This window comes from Microtus oregoni, unplaced genomic scaffold, assembly GCF_018167655.1.
Source record: "Microtus oregoni isolate MIOR12 unplaced genomic scaffold, Mior012 000017F_ref0000208, whole genome shotgun sequence".
In the NCBI taxonomy this organism is placed as follows: domain Eukaryota; kingdom Metazoa; phylum Chordata; class Mammalia; order Rodentia; family Cricetidae; genus Microtus; species Microtus oregoni.
Genome location: NW_024543076.1, coordinates 6,786,922 through 6,806,498, shown reverse-complemented (window position 1 = coordinate 6,806,498; position 19,577 = coordinate 6,786,922). Strand labels below are relative to the sequence as shown.

At 44.5% G+C, this 19,577-nt stretch overlaps 1 protein-coding gene across 2 annotated transcripts in view; it reads left to right on the top strand.

The window, feature by feature from the left end:
• The first annotated feature begins 515 nt into the window (after positions 1-515).
• Nfx1 (nuclear transcription factor, X-box binding 1) overlaps positions 516-19,577 on the top strand; it is a 61,347-nt gene continuing 42,285 nt past the window's right edge. For both annotated transcript variants that reach the window (XM_041667524.1, XM_041667525.1), the window contains exons 1-4: positions 516-621; positions 5,863-6,846; positions 13,154-13,312; positions 14,825-14,902. In XM_041667524.1, the coding sequence (XP_041523458.1) occupies positions 597-621; positions 5,863-6,846; positions 13,154-13,312; positions 14,825-14,902 (1,246 nt within the window). In that variant the 5' untranslated portion in view covers positions 516-596. The remainder of the gene's footprint in view (positions 622-5,862; positions 6,847-13,153; positions 13,313-14,824; positions 14,903-19,577) is intronic.

Genomic DNA, 19,577 nt, shown 5'->3' with positions numbered 1-19,577 from the left:
GCTGCCTGTGCCCCCCTAGAGTGCTGGGATTAAAGGCTTGGATCACTGCAACTCGCCTTGAAAAATAAAACCCAAAGTAGAACTAAAACATTTGTATTTGCTGATGCACGCCTATAAAGGAGGCTGAGACATGAAAGATCCACCCCGCCCCTATCACACCCCCTTTTGATTACTATAGTAGTCCCCCCCACCCCCACTCCCCGCCTCCTCGCCGCCTGCGTGAGCCAGGCAGATTGTATCCAAAGGCCATTTAAAGCTGGGCGCAAGGCAAGACACGACAAAAAGGCACTGCAGCCGGAGAACACAGCACCTCTCAAAACGAAAATCAACACAAGTGCGGCCCAGCTCCCGAGATTCGGGCCCCCTTCAGCCACCCGTGCCCCCCCCCCCCCCCGCCCGTTCCCGCCAGGCCGGTTGCATTTGTCCGAAGTCCCAAAGGCGCCATTCCACGGTAAACTCGAGCGGCACCACACCCTCGTGGCCATCTACGCGCGCGCAGGCGCGACTTTTCGGCGCCGGAAATCCGGGACACGTGACCAGGTGACAGCCCTCGCTCGGTGGCGGGGCTCGCTCGAGGTGCTGCGGCACAGCACGGGATGGCGGAGGCACCTCCGGTCTCAGGTACTGTCCGTGTCCCCTCGCGGGACCTCTAGGGTGCGGCGATGTATTCAAGCTAGGAGATCGGAAAGATTCTGGCCCTTAGGTGGCGAGAGGGGCGCGTGCTGCGCGTGGACAGTGGCTCGCAAGGGCCAAGCCACGCGCGCCGCGCGGACGGACCTCTCCACCATCTTCCATAGGGTGGTGAAGCTCGGCCCCTGGGTTTCCGAGAAGAACGGACGGGTCCCGGGGCCCAGCGAGGGGACATGAGGGACGTGGGCATCCCACGCCTCCGCGGGGCTTCTTCCGGCCTTGCCGAGGCAGCGCGACCTGAGTCCGGCGGGCGGGCGGGCGGAGGAGGCGGTGGCGGCGAGTCCCCGTAGCGGGCCCTGGAGTCCAGCGAGTTTGCGCGCAGCTCTCGGGGAGTATTCTCAACCTCCCGGAGCCGCGGCGTTCCGCGCGCACGCCAGCGGCTCCAGCCTCGAGGGCTTTGAAATCCCACTTTGCCCCGACGTGCGTGATCCAGCCTCAGTTTCCTCGTCTGTCAGTTTGGACTCAGTAAGCTAATTTCTGGACCCTACACGTTCCGTCCCTAATTGTTGGCTCCCTTGCCTTCCCGGAGCTACTCTATGGCTGGGACAGCCTCATTTGACTGTTAATAGAAGTTCTTTCATTTTCTTCACGGTGCATTGGTAGATCCGGGGTTTCAGATTTTGTCGACAGCGATCAAAAAGAAACCTTTTGCACTGGGATATTAGTGCACACTACCTAAAACGTAAAAATGAACCAGGAAACTGGAGAGTTGGTGCCGTGTTTGAAAACACTACAAGCTCTTCCAGAAGAACCGCGTTCGGTTTGCACAACCACCTGTAACCCCAGCTCTAGAAGATCTGACGCCCTCTTCTGACCACCGAGGTTATCAGCACACACGTGGCATATACCCTGTCTCCCTCTCACACACACAGTACAAAAAAAGTTTTTTAAGTGAACCAAATGTTTCAGTGGTGTAGGGCATAGTGGTACATGCCTTTAATCCCAGCACTTGAGAGGCTGAAGCAGGAGGATCTTTGAGTTCAACCCATCCACGTGTTCAGTTCCAGGCCAGCCAGGGTTACATAGTGAGCCCCCCCATCTTGGAAGGGCGGGATGAGGGTTGAGGGGGAGAAGCAGTAGTTTCTTTTACTATAAACAACATATTGTAACGTTACGATAAAACAACACCCAAACAAAACCTGCTTGTCACAACCCGCTCTATAGAAAAGCAGCCCAGCAGTGTCCCTCTTTGGCTTGAATTATAGTTGTGCTTTCTGACAGATTGATAGGACGCTAGTCACAGCTAGTCAGACTGCGTGGTCTGTACCGAGCGACAGGGGAGATGTACATTCCTGACACCGCACTGGCGCACCCTAGATTTGGCTAACCCTTCTTGGGAATGGGAACTTTAGGCAGATACATTGCTCTCCTCCCTCTCTAGGCCGCCACTAACCTTCTACCCTGAATCCCTTGGGCTTCTTCTCTGTCTCCATCACCTCTGACTTCCTTCCAGGCCGGTAGGTGTCTGAAGCACAGGTGGGTGAGGTCATTGTGACTCACAGCTTTAACCTTTGGGACTGTGCTTCCACTCCCTGGAGCATTTGCTGAGTCCCCTTGTCCAAGGAATCCCTACTTCCTTGTTTCTTTTTTCTTTATTTTATTTTTTCGAGACAGAGGTTCTCTGTGTAGATCCACTTGCCTCTGCCTCCCAGGTGCTGGGCTTAAGGCATCCCTACCACACCCAGCTGTACTTGTTTTATAGCCTTTGTCCCTCATCACTAGCTCACACACTCTTCTAAGGCAGTGTTTCTCAACCTTCCTGATGCTTCAGCCCTTAAATGCAGTTCCTCACGTTGTGACCCCAACTATAAAATTGTTTTCTTAATTATTTATTTTATTTTGTGTACATTGGTGTTTTGGCTGCAGATCTGTCAGTATGAGGGCATCGGATCCCCTGGAACAGTTGTGAGCGAGCTGCCATGTGGGTGCTGGGAATTGAATCTGGATCCTCTAGAGGAGCGTCCAGCACTCTTAGCCACTGAGCCATCTCTCTCGCCCCTGCTCCCAATAAATTATTTTTGCTACTACTTTGTAACTGTAATTTTGCTACTGTTATAAATCATAATGTAAATATCTGTGTTTTAGGTGGTCTTAGGTGACCCCTCTGAAAGAGTTGTTCGACCTTCCAAGGGATGGAGACCCACAGTTGAGAGCTGGTGCACTAAGGTCTTTAAATGTCAGACTAATCTAGAACAGGGAGTCTTTTTTCCTGTGTGATCAGATTTTCTTCTTCCCCACCCACCTCCGAAACAGAGGTTTTCTGTGTAACCGCCCTGCTGTCCTGGGACTCTGTAGACCAGAACGGCCTTGAATTCACAGTGATCCCACCAGGTTCTGCCTCCCAAGTGCTGCCCAGCCTGCGAACAGGCTTTCTAATGCCAACTTTGTGCACACCACTGCATGTTGCTATGCTTTGTTGGGTCGCCCATGCCTCTTGTAATAAATATAGTGATGCTTTGGTGAGAAAACAGCTCACTACAGAAAAACTTCTACTTAAATAGTGGAACAAGTGTCTGGCCTGTGCCATAGTACAGTTTCCTGATTCATGTGCCCCTTTTTCCTTACTTGTGTCTTTTTAAGGGTCGTTCTGAGGTTTTTCTTAGGTCTAGTGAAAACACGACTCTGTATGGCTAGACAGCATGTCTGGATCTGTTTACTACTGCTCAATGTGAAACATCCTTTACCAGGCTATTGGGCAGCTTTACTGACCTTTTTTTCCAAGCCCCTTCCCCCCATCCTTGCTGCTTCAAAGCAGGAGAGAAATGTATAGCACTTCTTGGTACAGTTTACCCATTCCCACTTGTAAGTTTATCTCATGTTTTCAAGAATACCTCTTCTGCTCTGGGAGTCTGTCTAATCTTCTTGCCATTTTGTGAGCCCTTCCACTCCACCCTCAACACTACCTATGTGGAAGTGTTTTGATCCTGGATTGAATGAGAGGTTTCTCTGTGGCCAGTATGATCTCACCAGTTCTTCACTGTGTTTCTGTGCTATCTGCTGCCTTGCCCTGTCAGTGTGCAATGTACGAATGAGGACAAGTCATGAGTGCTACGTGTCCTAAGTCAGAGTTCTGAGCTTGCCTTGGAGTGTCTGTGGCCTCGGGCAAGTTACTGTGCTTTCTCATCCGGAATGTGACGATTAAATGAGTTAATGGGGCTAGAGAGATGGCTCAGCTGTTAAGAGGACTTGGTGCTCCTCCAGAGGACCAAGTTTGGTTCTTAGCACCTACGCACCTGGTCGCTCAGGTCACACAGAACTTCCTGTAACTCCAGCTCCAGGGGATCTGATATCTTCTGCCTCAGGACACCCACACACTCATGGTTGAGACTCACAGAGATCCCTACACATACACATTTAAAACAGAATAAAGAAGTTAACACATGAAAAGTGCTTAGGTGAGTGTGTGGCACCTACTAAGTCTACAACGCTTGCAGTTTACCCATTGGAGTCTGTGTCAGATAGTCGTAGCTCTAAAAGCAATAATAAGGTATCATTTTAATCGCTGTAGGCATGCTATTGCTTTACTTTACCAACTTAGTTTCCCTAGCAGCTCTGATGAGGGATTATGTTCTCAATTACATATAAGAAATCTGGGGCTAAGTAACATTAAAACATGATAAAACAGGGATATGATAGTGATTGCCTGTAATTATATCACTTAGAATATTGAGGCAGGAGGATTTTAAGTTTGAAGCCAGCCTGGGCTATATAGTGAATTGAAGACAGCCTGGGCTACATATTGAAGCCTTTTCTCATATGCCAGAAGATAGATAATTTAACACAAACAATAAATGGTAGGCAGGGACTTAAATTTATGCCTTACAGACTGTTGATTGCTACTGTGACTTTGTTACTGACTAGTTTTGTGTCATTGGGTAGATAGTTTCTCTCTTTTTTTTTTATTTTTTTTGATTTATTTATGTGTACAGTCTTCCATGTGTGCCCGCATGCCAGAAGGGGGCGCCAGGTCTCAGTACAGATGGCTGTGAGCCACCATGTGGTTGCTGGGAATTGAACTCAGGACCTCTGGAAGAGCAGTCAGTGCTCTTAACCACTGAGCCATCTCTCCAGCCCCTAGTTTCTCTCTCTTTTTTTTTTTTTCTTGAGACAGGGTCTTACTATGTAGCTGTGGCTGACCTGAAACTCATTTATGTAGACTAGGCTAGCCTCAAGCTTACAAACATCTGCCTACCTCCGCCTCCTGAGTGCCGGGAATAACAGTGTGCATCACCGTGCCCCTGCCCTGGCAGATGATTTCTTTAGACTTCAGGAACTGAGCTGACTGTATTTGGAATCACCTTGTGGGGTGAGTGAGTAGGCTGAAGTTAAAGTAAGGTTAGATTTTAAGGCTTGGAAATTTTAGAACATATTGTAGGAGTTACATGTAAAATGCTTTCAAACTGTATTCTAAGGGGGAAGAGATGGAGACTAGCACACTCCCTATGCTAATATTATCTGTATGGGATCTTTTAGGTGCCATAATAGCCTTTGAAATAAACATTGTTATCCTTCATTATAGATGTAGAAACTGAGGCTAAGGTGGTCAGGTGATAACCCTAAGCTCATTCAGAGTTTAATCCCATTTTAGGCTGATTTCAAAGCCTATTTGCTTGCTATGATGCAATGCTGCTTTAGTGTTTTGAAAGACCACATGGAACTTCCTGACCAATATCTCATCCCTAAACCCGACCTTCATTTTTTATTGAGACAAAGTCTCACTGTGGAACCTGGGCTGGTCTCAAACTTTTGATCCTATTGCCTAGGCCTTTTCAGTTCTGGGATTAGAGGCATGTACCCACATGCTCTGCCCTCTTCCAAGGTTTTAGTTTTGGTTGTAGAGGCTCATGTAGCTAGCTCAGGCCCTTCTTGAAAGGAGATTACCAGTGTATACTACCATGCCTGGCTTTGGCTTTTCTAAGATTTTTAGATAAAAGTGTATTCGTGGTGCAAGAAGGCCTAGGCCATCAGTGGACATCAGTGTGCCCACTAGACATGGGATACTAATTGTCATCTTTAAGGACTGAGAACCTGACACTTTCACAAGAGACTGATCTCATTAAGCCTGTTTTATACAACATCCTTAAGAAAATATTTTTTAGATGTGCCTTTTCGAGGCATGGGGTTCCTAAGTGGCATTAATTTCTTACTGGATATCTATTTCTTGTTCCCTAGGCACTTTTAAATTCAGTACAGATGCTGCTGAGTTCATTCCTCAGGAGAGAAGAAATTCTGGTCTGAATTGTGGGACCCAAAGAAGACCAGACTCTAGAATTGGGAGAAGAAATTACAGTTTCTCACCTCCCTGTCACCTTCCCAGGCAGAATCCTTACGATGACATCTCTGCTATTCATCAGCACAATTATGCCTCTGGAAGCAAACCCAAGAGTCACCAGGTGTTTTTCCAGTCTAATAAATCACTCAAGAACCATGGCCTTCACAATCAGCCATGGCAGAAGTTGAGGAATGAAAAACACCAAAGCAGAGTCAAGAAATCACAAGGGCTCACTGACCAGACGTCAGATGCGTCCAGTTTAGAAAGTGTGACCAGGTCAGAGAGTGGAGCAGACCTTAGGGAGCATAGCCCTTCTGAGAGTGAGAAAGACGTGGTTATTGCAGATCCTAGGGGAGCAAAGCCCAAAAAGGCAGCACAGCTTACATACAACTATGGCAGAGGGCCAAAGGCCAGAGGGAAGCCCAAATGCGAGCTGGGTAGTAGAATGAGCCCGAAGCCTGAGGATGAAAACACCAGACCTGTGGGGGCTTCCCAGACTGACTTTTCAGATGCGTCCTGTAGAAAGGCTGTAGTGGATAGCTGCGTGTCGAGACGGAACGAGCAGAGAAGATACCCACAGAAAAGGCCTCCGTGGGAGGTGGAGGGTGCCAGACCACGACCAGGCAGGAACCCACCCAAACAGGAAAGTCAGCGACATTTAAATTCAGGGCCTAAAAACAACATGCCCCCCATTCCAAAGGATAATCTCAGAGAAAGACCAACAAAGTCAGCCTGTGACACTGGGAATTTGGCCGTTGTCAACAAGTCTTCCAGAAGGGTTGACCAAGAGAAGAATGCAGGAAGGAGACAGGACCCTCAAGTGCTCTCTTCTTTCCCCAGAGGCAAACAGAGCCATGTGCTGAAGAATGTGGAAACACATACAGGTCAGTGTACCTGGAGGGGAGGGAAGACTGCTTGAGGGTAATTTTCAAGCACTACACTCATAATTTAGAAACCATAAAATAAAAAAACTAGTTGTGAAACCTACCTTAATTCAGCACCTGCTTGGATCCTGCCACTACCCATTGCTGCCCTCACTGGTAACCTCTTTTTTTTTGTTTGTCTTTGAGACAGGGTCGTAAGCTCTCTACCACTGAGTTATAACCCCAAATCTTTATTACTTGAGACAGTCTTAAATTATCCTGGGTGTCCTTAAATTTACTCTATAATCCAGGCAGGGCTTGAACTAATGCTCTTCCTGCCTCAGCTTCCTGAATAGCTGGTATTACAAACCTGGACCACCAGGCCCAGCACTCTTTCGGTTTACTGATTTTCCTCCAATAAATTATTATGTAAGGGCTTTAAATGTAGCTAATGATGCTAAAGCTCTCTGAGTTTCAGATTCTTTTTGAGTTACGGTAGCAGAAGCAAGACATGGTAACATTTCGTTGCCCCTGTTGATTACAGCTGATGCAGCTCTCCTCATCTTGTTGGTTCCACTGTAGTGGTTCTGTCTCCTGTCTTAACTCTTTTTTTCAGCTCATCTTTGCTCCTTCAGCAGTGAACAGTTTTTCCAAAACACATCCTGAACTCATCACTCGTCTGTCTTGGGTTCCGTCACTGTAGGTTCTGACTTCTGTCTTCTGTGCCGTACCCTGTCATTTTCCTCCAGATTCCTTCCTGTTCTGTCTATCCAAGCTGTTGGATGCAGTTCCCTCTGTCTAGAGTCACTACCCCCTTAGCTCACTGCTACACTTTTTTGTTGTTCATTTGATTTACTTTTTGTTCATTTTTTTTCACTTTTCATTTTTTTTATGTGTACGTATATCTGTGTACTGTGTGTGTGCGCCTGGTGCCCATGAAGGCCAGAAGAGGTTGTCAGACCCCCTAGAACTGAAGTTACAGCTGATTGTAAGCCACCAATTCTGGGAATCAAACCCAAGACCTCTGGAAGAATCAGCCTGCGCTCTTAAGCACTGAGCTAGCCCTCCAGCCCCTAACCCTGGCTAGCCTGGAACTTGTTTTGTAAACTAGGCTGGCCTTGAACTCACAGAAATCTGCCTGCCTCCTGAGTGCTGGGATTAAAGATTTATTTTGTATGTGCACCTGAGTGTATTTATATGCATCACTGTGTGTACCAAGAAGCCCTCCGAGGCCAGAAGAAGGGCATTAGATCCCCTGAAACTTCAGTTACAGGTGGTCATGAGCTACCACAGGGGTGCTGGGAACTGAACTCAGGTCCTCAGCAAGATTGGCATACCACTGAGCCATCTCTTCAACAGTAAAGTCCTTTAGACAGGAGCTCACTGCTTCCCTGGCTGGCTTGGACATGTAAACTCCCAGAGTCCCTCTGCCCTTCCAAGCACTAGGATTGAAGGTTTGTGCTGCAGTTCCACTTGTGAATGTAGATGTTTCGAAAGCTAGTTTAGTTACATATCCAGGGGCCTTTTCTTATCCCTATAGTATTGTCTCTTCCAGTCTTTTACAAGCTTGTCTTTTTTATCACTATACATACTTCTGTTTCCAAATTTATTACTCGAAACCATAATTTGAGCCCTTAATCTCAGCACTTGGGAGGCAGAGGCAGAGGCAGACAGATCTCTTAGTTTGAAGCTATCCTGGCCTACAGTGAGTTTCAGAACAGCTAGGACTACACAAGAGAAATCCTGTCTCAACCCACCCCACCGCCCAAGAATGAAAGAAACCATAATTTTATCTCCATGATAGTGTTTGGAGTCACTATTTATAAAAAAGTCTTTCCTTTTTTTTTTTTTTTTGAGTCTCCCTATGTAGTAGCCCTGGCCTCTGGATGCTGGAATTAAAGGAATGCACCATCACCACCTCACAGATGTATGTTGGTTTCTTTGTTTTTAGATATAGGTGTCCCCTGTGTAGCTCTAGCCTGGAACTTGTTGTAGATAGGCTGACCTTAAACTAACAAAAATCTTTCTCAGCCTCCTAGTGCTGGGATTCCAGGCATGGGCCACTGTCCTTGGCCTAGATACCGTACCTTTCTTTTTCCTTGTGGTGTTCCTCACACAGCTCTTAGAACATAGTTGAGAGTCGGTTCTGACTGGTCCACAGAACTTGTTGACCTAAATACTCTCCTGTAAGGATGTTCTGAAGCATGTGTTCTCTCTCTTCACAATTACCGTCCTGCCCCCTTCTTTACAAATAAACCTTTTACACTATTTGAAGACATTCCTCATTTTGCACTGAGTGTGTTATTACATCAAGGCAAAGAGCTAGGTATGGCAGCGAGCATGCCTTTAATACTAGCACTGGAGAAGACTGAGTTTGAGAACAGACTCCTACTTAGCAAGACTCTCTGTGTATTGGGGGTGGGGATAACTTCAGTATGTAAGCTCTTCCTCATGAACTTTTACCTTTATTGATCTCCTTTTGGTTTATTGTGAGCCTTTGACCTAATCAATGATGCTACCACCTGCCCAGGGCCTGTTTTTTCACTGAGCTCCCCGCACCTCACTCCCACAGTGTTTCTCTGTGTAGCGCAAGCTGTCCTTGAACTCAGATCCACCTGTCTTGCCAGGTGGTGATGGACAGTGGCCACACACCTTTAATCTCAGCACTTGGGAGGAAGAACCAGGCCAGCCAGAGCTGTTATATAGAAAAACCCTGTCTCAAAACAAACAACAAAAAAAGAGCTGGGGGTGGGGGTGTACACCTTTAATCTCAGCACTGGAGGCTGAAGCTCCCAAGTGTTGGGATTAAAGGCATGCATCATCACCTGGCTAGTTTTCTGTTTTTTAAAACACAGGTATTTTATGTTACTTGGGTTGTCTTTAAACTTTCTGTGTAACCTAGCCTGGCCTTGAACTCCTGCTTCAGTCTTAGTGCTAGATTACAGGTATGTGCCACCAGGCCAAGTGTTAACCTTGTGTCTTTGTTGTTTGTGTGTTGGTTGTTTTTTGGTGTTTTTTTTTTTTTTGTTTGTTTGTTTTTTGTCAGCTTGAAGCAAACTAGCATTATCTGGAAGTGGAAATTTCAATTGAGAAAATGCCTCCATCAGATTGAACTGTAGGCAAGTCCATAGAGGCATTTTCTTGATTAATAATTGATGTGGGAGGCCCACCCCATTGTGGACAATGCCACCCCTGGGCAGGTAGTCCAGGGAGATATAAGAAAGATACCTGAGGTCTAGAGAGATGGCTCAGCAGTTAGGAGCACTGGTTACTCTTCCAGTGGGTCCAGGTTCAATTCCCAGCAACCATATGACAACTCACAACTGTCTGTAATTCCAGTTCCAAGGGATCCAACACCCCTATAACCCTATACAGATGTACATGAAGGCAAAAAATGCCAATGCACATGAAATAAAAATAAATTTAAAAAGAGAGCTAACTAAAGGTGAGTGTGAAGACAAGCTAGTGAGCTGTGGTACTCCATGGCTTCATTCCTGCCGTGTGTGCCTGCCCTAGCTTCCTCCACAGTAGACTAAGCTTCAGCTAAAATAAATCCTTTCCTCCCCAAGTTACTTATGATAATGGTTTTTTATCACAGCAGTAAAAAGCAAGCTAGGATAATTTGTTTCTAATTTTGTTTTTTAAACTCAAAGACAATTTTTATTGAAGTTTTTTTTTTTTTTTTGGTTTTTCGAAACAGGGTTTCTCTGTGGCTTTGGAACCTGTCCTGGAACTAGCTCTGTAGACCAGGCTGGTCTTGAACTCACAGAGATCCACCTGCCTCTGCCTCCCGAGTGCTGGGATTAAAGGCATGCGCCACCATCGCCCGGCTTTTATTGAAGTTTAAAACAAAAGCCCCCAGGAAAGCAAGCTGTAAATTTTAACAGCTGTCTATAGAGAAGAATGGAGAAAAGAATGGGTGGGGGAGGGTGCCCCTGAGTCAATCTGTGTGGAGGTCAGCCCCGCGTCAGCAGCAGAGCAGAGCTGAGCCACAGAGCAAGCAAAGCCTGAAGTGCGAGGGAAAGCTTAGAACAGGGACTTGTTTGTTTTTTGAATTAGTTATTTGGTGAGTGGATGTTAGTGTGGACCTTAGTGTAAGGGTCTGAGACTTGGTGGGGAGTTGAGGGTTTGTTGGTGTATCTGAAAAGTTTGCAGTCAGTTAGCACCCAGTCAGGTAGGTCTGTGTTCTCCAGGTTATTCCAGTGTGCTGTGTCCTTTCACTGACACACTGTTCAACTAGAATCACAGCAGACACAGTCACGGCTCAGAAATGATGCGAGGCCCTGGTGCAAAAGGGCTTCTGGGAAATGAAAAAGAGCCGTGGTCAGACAGGACTTGCAGCTAACACTGAGACCTGATAGTTCACTAGCACAGAGCAGCTCTAGAATTCCACTACTACCATATTTTACACATTAGACATGCTTTGATAAAACCTAAGAGGAAGGTATTGTTGCCAACGAGAGATTTATATTTCTCTCTCTAAGATCTCTTTGGAGCCATTCATTGTTTTTTTTTATTGTGGGTGCCCAGTATTTCCAAGGTACCACTCTAATAAAAATCTTGGTTCCCAAGGAGAGTATATTCTGTGTGTATAGTTAGATAATAAGCAATTTGTATAATACGTGGTTTATCATGAGACAGGGTCTGACTGTGGCCTAGGTGAGCCTCTGAGTCTTTATGCTCCTATCTTAGCCTGGAGTGCTGAGATTACAGGGCTGTACCATGATGCCTGACATTGTCAGGTAGCTCTAAATATTGAGGGAAAATTCAGTGTGCAAGAAGAATAGATTGTGTTCAGGGGGTGAATTGTAACTTTTCTAAGTGTGCTGAGGACTGTGAATGAGAAGTCACATTTTGAGTAAATACGGGAGTGGATGAGGAGCTGAGCCACACAGCTATCTAGGGCAAGTCTTCTGGGCACAGGAGGGAGCATAAAGCCCCCAGGCAGGAGTCTACCTAGCAGTGAGGAAAGAAGATGAGCAGTGGGACTGGGAGGAGGAGGTGAGGCCACTGTGAGGATCTGGGCTTTTACAGTCACCAAATAAGAACTATTGAAAAGGGCTAAGGAGATGGTTAGCATTTAAAAAGAGGACTAGCTGCTTTTGTAGGGGACTCAGATTCAGTTCTAACACACATAACACACTCATGTCAACTCACAACAGTCTGTAACTCCAGTTCCAGAGGATCTGACACTTCTGGCGTCTGAGGGCACCAGGCACCCACACATACATATAAAATTTTTGTTTTGTTTTAACTGGTAAGCTCTGACCAGAAGAGTACACCTAAGAGCACCCACCTCTGTACCAAAACTGGAGGTTGAACCCAGGGCCTCTTGGTGCCAAGCAAGCACTCTTATTTCTGGGTTGTATGCCTACCTTCTTTTCCTTTTTATTTTGAGACAGTGTCTCACTAAGTTGCCTAGGCTAGTTTGCCATTATTCTGTATCAGGAAGGTCATAAACTTGTGATCCTCTTGCTCGAGCCTGCCTAGTAGCTGGGATTGCTGGCTTACAGCCTCTGGGCCAAATTTAATTTACAGTTTGCTGTTCTTATTGCTGGGGTCTAAAGGAAACAGAAAGCAGCTTAGACCAGAGTGGGAGAAACAGATATTAGATTCTAGACATAGTCTGCAAATTGCTGACATAAGACCCTGTCTCAAACTCTAAATAAATAAGCAAATAAAATGACAATTGCAAGGTAAACCGATGATTACTCTTAGGTTTATTCAGTGCTTACTATTCTTTATTATTTGTGGGGTTTTGAAACAAGTTTTTTTTTTTTTAAATTTTATTGATTTTTTTTTTTTTTTGAGCTCTATGTTTTCCTCTCCCTTCCCCTTCAACCCTCTCCCAAGGTCCCCATGCTCTCAATTTACTCTGCTCAGGGTCCTCACTGTTGTCTAAGTTCTCTGGGATTGTGATTTGTAGGCTGGCTTTCTTTGCTTTATGTTTAAAAACCACTTATGAATGAGTACATGCAATAATTGTCTTTCTGGGTCTGGGTTACCTCACTCAAAATGATTAAAACAAGGTTTTATTATATAGCCCAGGCTGATCTTGAAATCTCGTGCTCTAGTGAGACTCCTGAACCCTAGGACCACAGGCCTGAGCTATAGCTCTGAATAATCTAGATGGACTTGGGAGAATGTTTACTCCATTATAGGAATCCCTACCTAAATGTCTGCTTTCTCAGTCCTGTCTCAGCAACTTCTGCCCATTCTCAGCCTTTAAGTCTGTTAGAATATATTGTCAAATGGCTTATTTCTCTGTTGACTAAAATAAGGAATGGTTTTCTATGTTTCAGTTTGTTTATTTGTTTTTTTTAAACAGGTTCCCTAATTGAGCAGCTAACTACAGAAAAATACGAATGTATGGTGTGCTGTGAATTGGTTCAAGTTACAGCCCCAGTGTGGAGCTGTCAGAGCTGTTTTCATGTCTTTCATTTGAACTGCATCAAGAAGTGGGCCCGGTCTCCAGCATCACATGCAGGTCAGTCATTTGTGTTTTCCGAGTTGTTTCTGCGCACTGCTTTAATAAATTTGGGTTATAAACCTGGCTTTAAAATGCTAGCCAGGAGGTGGTGGCGCACTCCTTTAATCCCAGCACTCGGGAGACAGAGGCAGGTGGGTCTTTGTGAGTTCAAGGCCAGCCTGGTCTACAAAGCAGGTTTCAGAACAGCCAGAGCTACATGAGACTCTATCTCGAAGAAAAAAAAAATTCTTCTTAAGCATTTATCTGTAGGTAGAATGTTACTTTATTCTCTTGTTTTATGATGGGACTTAAGTTGTAGATCTTAAATAAACCAGCTAAACATAACTACGAAAATATTTAGCCGTGAAATCAATAATTTTTTAATTGGAAATGGTAGGTTTCATTGAAATGCAACTATAAAAAGTGTTTTTTGGACTAATGAAATGGCATAAAGTGGAAGGGTACTTTGTATCAAATATATATTTCATAGGAGAGAGCCAACTCCTGAAAGTTGTCCTCTGATCCCCAACGTGTGTCATGGCTCTCTAGAGCACACACAAAAGAAAATGTAATACCAAAACGATTTGAGAAGGCATTCATTACCAGCTGTAGTGGCTTACACTTTAACCCCAGAAGAAGTTGGAAGGCAAAGGCGGAAGTATTTCTGTGAGTTTGAAGCCAGCCTGCTCCACATAGTATGTTTCAGGCTAGCCAGAGCTACACAGTAAGACCCTGCTCCCCAAAAAAACCCGTGTGTGTGTGTGTAGTTTGCTTAGACATTTATATAAATTGTTTAATTTATCCTTCAGATATTAGGTTATTTCTGCATATCACAAATTTCTGTAGTATTATAGATAATGCAGATCTTGCTGATAATATGCTCCCTGTGTTGTGGCTTTTTAATTCAGGACATAAGGATTTTCCTGATTACCCAATAGTTTTTCTCTTCAAGTTAATATTGAAATTAGAGATGATGAGCAACATGGATACCTACTTGATTCACTGTGTTAGTAGGTCATTGTAGCCTGAATATAGTATTTAATGAAGCATTCAACAATGTGATTTATTTGCCTTTTTTTTTCTTGAGAACTTTATTCAGGAGTAAAGCAATAGGACGAAATTAATAAATTAAAAGTTAGAGGGAGCACTTCAGGGTGAGAGTTACTTAAGAGCCTAGATCTGTTTCTTAAATGTCTGATAATATTCAGCATTTTAATTCTAACTGCTTCAATGATGTGAATTCCTATAGATTTACTTTTTTCTTTGTGAAACAGGGTCTCCCTAGACCTTGAACTCAGAGAGATCCTGCCTCTTGCCTTCCAAGTGCTGGGATTAAGAGGATATGTCACTATACTTGGCCAGAAGTTTAAAATTACAGTACTGCTTTTTCAGGAGGGTGCAGAGGGGCAAGCCCTAGAGACCTGGATAGACCAAGCACACTCTCTACTGCTGAGCTATATCCCTAACTCTGCGTGTGCTGTGGAAAGACATTGTATTGATAGATTCTTTTCTTTCTTTCTTTTTAAACAGATGGCCAGAGTGGTTGGAGGTGCCCTGCTTGTCAGAATGTTTCTGCACATGTTCCTAATACTTATACTTGTTTCTGTGGTAAGTTTATTTACATACACTGGAGTACTTTTTATTCCTACATTGTACCTCAGTGATCTGCAGGGCTCGCTTCAAAAGTGCCTGATAGACCTCAAAGTAAGAAGCTCTACTATTGTACTCACGCTTCCATCACCAGGTGGAGCCCTGGGCCGTGGTGCTCCTGGCAGGCTCTTCTGGAGGTGGGTCTTCTGATTATGCCAGCCAGGCTCATCAGTTAAGGCAGATATTGATGTGTGTTCCCCCTCAGTGCTAGCTGTAATACCTTTTATTACCTTTATTAATTTTAGATTTAAGCCATGTACAAAAGATAGTGTTTAATTTAAGACATCAATCATTTGTATAGTGGAGAGATTTTTCTATAAATTGGCAGTACAAATTAACCTTGAATCTTCTCTCTTTATAGAATAGTTTTTTCCTTGTTTTGCCTGTTTGTTTTTTTAATTTAAATAGTTTTTTTAATTGATTCTTTGGGAATTTTACATCATGTACCCTAATTCCACTCACCTCCTGGTCCACTCATCTTCCCCTCACCCCTATAGCACTCCCCCAAAAAGAAAATAAAAAAACAAAGCAAGCAAACAAACAAGAAACAAACCAAACCAAAAAGAACCTCTTCATTTCTCCATCTTTCCCGCCTCTGCAGCACCTCTCCATTCGTCCTGCTGGCACAGGGAGTGGTGTGTCACACAGTACACACTTTGTCCAATCAGCTTCACTAGCAGATGTTCTTTGTAATGAGTCCCTGCTCTGGTTTCTGGTACACCATCATCATTGGATCCTCACCTAAACTCTCCTAAGGTAGTCCACGGGCTCCCTAAGTCATGAAAATCCTGCTGATACTGTTCCACAGGACCAGCCTCTTACGAGTTCCAGCAGGTCCTAGATGGGTTAGACGTTAGAGTAGGCCAACCCAAGACCCAGGTATGGGCCTAGGGGTAACTGAGCTGGTCATTCCAGGCCACTGGAGCCACTAGCCTCAGGTGAGAGGATGGAGCCATCTCCCCTATGCCCATGCCATCAGGGTCACGGTTCTCCCTCGCCTGTGGTGAAGGGTGGGGACCATCTCTCCCAATGCAGGGGTCAACTCTCTTGCTGCAATGTCCAGCAAGAGGCAAGGCTAGCTTTTCCAGAGGTAGTGAAGGGTTCCTATGGCCCCTGAGGTGGCACAGGCCACAGACATCTACACAACCCAGCTGCAACTGGATCATGAACCCAGATGTGGCCCTCAGCAGCAGCTTGGCTCCTGACAAAGTGATATTTTGGCTCCAGGTGGAAGCACTGGCCTGATGTATTAGGAGCAGCGGGGCTGCGTCCCAAGCACCCCGGCCGCCTGCTAGCTTATGTCCAAAATAACAACACACAAACTGTACTCATTTAAACACTGCTTGGCTCATTAGTTTCAACCTCTTAACCCATTTCTTATAATCTATGTAGCACCACGAGGTGCGCTTACCAGGAAGATTCTAGCCTACGTCCATCCTGGGTCGGAGCTTCATCGCATGTGCTTCAGAGAGCAGAGCTATCCTGTCTATCCAGAAGAGGGGAGCATGACGTCTCTGAGTTCACTTCCTCTTCCTCCCAGCAGTCTATTCTGTTTACTCCTCCCACCTATGTTTTAACCTATGAGACTAAGCAGTTTCTTTATTGCTTAACCAATGAAATCAACAGATTGATATATGACACTCCCACATCACTTCCCCTTTTTCTGTTTAAACAAAAAAGAAAGGCTTTAACTTTAACATAGCAAAATTACATATAACAAAACAGTTATCAAGCAAGAATTACAGTTACAATATTTATATCTACATTATCTTTTATCATAACTAAGGAAAACTATAACTATCTATATATTCTTTAACTCCATCAAAGACTCCAGAAGGATAAACAAAAAGTAAGCAACTTTTAAAACTCTAGAAATAACAAAGACATCTCGCTGCCTATACAGTCACCCAAAGTTCCTCTGTACCGTTGGGGCATCCATCTTCGGCCTACAGGCCCATAGTTTCCAGCAGACATTTCCACAAAGCAGGAAATTTCAAAGGCAGTCACTATCTGCTTGTCCTGAAGAATGTCTTGCAGATTCTTTCATGAATCAGGAACCCCAAAAAACCATCTCACCTTTATGCAAGTTTAGCAGTCCTCTCTCTTCGGGGTCTCTGTGTCCAGTTTATGCAATAGTCCAGGCAAGAACAGTTTCTTGCCCAAATGGCTATCAAACTCCATAAGGATCCTCTTCGATGCCCATCTTCTTCTTGAAGTAGATTGATGCTGCCAGGAGCAGAGTGTCTCATTGTCATGAAAAGTCCTAAGTTATTAAAACATTAAATGCCATATTCTGCAGTCTTTGAAAGATATGAAGAATGTCTATCTAACTGAAATGTATCTCTATATATCTAGAAAATCTTATTAACATGACTACAAGCTTGACTATTACTGATGATTATCCATTAACCTATACTTCTTAATTATACATTACATTTTTTAATGAACTACACAATCACAATATCTTAATCAATAGCAGAAGTATGCATATACATATAACAAAATTGACCTTAAATCTCTATCAATAAAGCAAAATCTATACTAATACAAATTATTCATATCTATATCATATCCCCCTTTAAATGTTAAAGAACGTTTATAAACCATATTTGGGAACATGGGCGGAGTTTTTTCTCTCCAAACTGCTTCCTGCTGAATGGGGGCGTCGTTAATTAGGTCTTTCATGGTATAACCTATGTGCTAGTTTCATCTCAGTTGGCAGTTGAGCGAAGATGTTCACAGCAACCCTTCAGGAGGACGTGGTCCATCATACCATATCGGAATAGAAGAAATGAACAGGGTCTCATCCTCTGTGAAAACAAAATAAGAAACTCCTTTCCAAAGCATCATGTCCTTGGATCCAAATTTCAAAGTCAAGGCATTTTCAAAATATCTATGTTGGATTAGTTCAGCAGCATTTATAAACAAGTATCTTTTAGCAGCTGTTGCTCCTTCCTCAGCATTCAAACAATTCAAACAGAGCATAATAGCATACAGTATCAAAATTCTCTGTTTATTTTCCATCTTTGTGCAGCTTTATTTTAAGCTCTATTTCGTTTATTTTTACTTTTAACTTTTTGCTTTTTGAAACAGGTTTTCTGTATATCTTTGACCTGGAATAACTCTGTAGACCAGGCTGTCCTTGAACTCTCAGAGATCTGCCTGTCTCTGCCTCCCAGGCATTGGGATTAAAGGTGTACACTACTACACCTTGAACTCACAGAGATCTGTTTGTCTCTGCCTTCTAGGCACTGGTATGAAAGGCGTGTGCTACCACACCTTGAAGTCACAGAGGTCAATCTCCCTCTGCTTCCAGAGTGTTGGGATTAAAGGTGTGTGCTACCACACACAACAACTCTCTTCCTTTTTTTTTTTTTTTTTGATTTTTACTTTAAGAACTTTAAGTTTTAGTCTGCATATATTTTTAATATACTTTAAACCATCTGGAATTTTTTTTTTGTCTTTGAATCTCTCTTTACTGTATATCTCTCTTTTTCTGACCACACGAGCCTTTAAATGACTGAGGAATATGGGTAGGATTAAAGCCGTGGCTTTGCCAGCTAGATCCAGTCCATTCCTTAGCTTTCCAGCCTCATGGCTGAGGTACTGGTTGTAGCCACATTTATTGCCACAAGTCTATGGCATTTTAAGGTCCTTGCCAGCAAACAAGCTACAACACTCAAATGCGCTCTCTGTAGCTGGCCCTCCTGCCTCAAACAGTCAGAGTTTGCCCTGGCAGGACAGCCTAGAAAGCCGGCATTTTTAAACAGCGCAGCTTTTTTCCTGCTACGACTGAAAACCGAAAAGCATGCTTTCAGCTTTTCGTCAACACCGTTTAAGTGTTTCGTGGCAGGACCTGTTAAAAGCTGCAGGGTTTTGCAGCTGAAGCTGAGTCAGGAAGCCTCTCTTAGATGAGAGCGCTTGCTTGCCTCTAGCAAGCAGAGTAGAACCGAGAAATTGCAGCTACCCAGAAAACATGCTTTACTCTTTCCCAAGATTTCTCAGGCTTTCAGTGGATTCAGTTACCCACACGTCTGGGCGCCATTTTGTAGTGTTAAGAGTGGCGGGGCTGCATCCCCAGCATCCCGGCCACCCACACGGCTAGCTTTACCTGAAATAATTACACGGACACTGTATTCTTTTAAACGCTGCTTGGCCCTTAAGCTCTAGCCCTTACTGGCTAATTCTGATATCCCGATCAACCCATCCCTAATAATCTGTGAGCACCGGTCTTACCGGGAAGATTCTAGCCTACGTCCATCATGGGTCAGAACTTCATCGCGTGTGTCTGCCCGGGAGCTGGGAGCATGGCGTCTTTCTGAGGTGTCTGCTCCCAAGAGGAGAGCTGTCAAGTCTGAGCTCACTTCCTCTTCCTCCCAGCATTCTGTTCTGTTTACTCCTCCCACCTATGTTTTAACCTATGAGGGCCAGCCAAGCAGTTTCTTTATTGCTTAACCAATGAAATCAACAGATTGATATATGACACTCCCACATCACTGGCCACTCAGATTGGGATGGCTCTGGTGGCAGCATGGTCCCCAGACATCACCAAGGCCTTAGGTTGCCTCCCCAACCTGGGCTTTAGTATGACCTTTGGTGGCAGTACAGAACTTGGACTTCAGCACAGATCTCA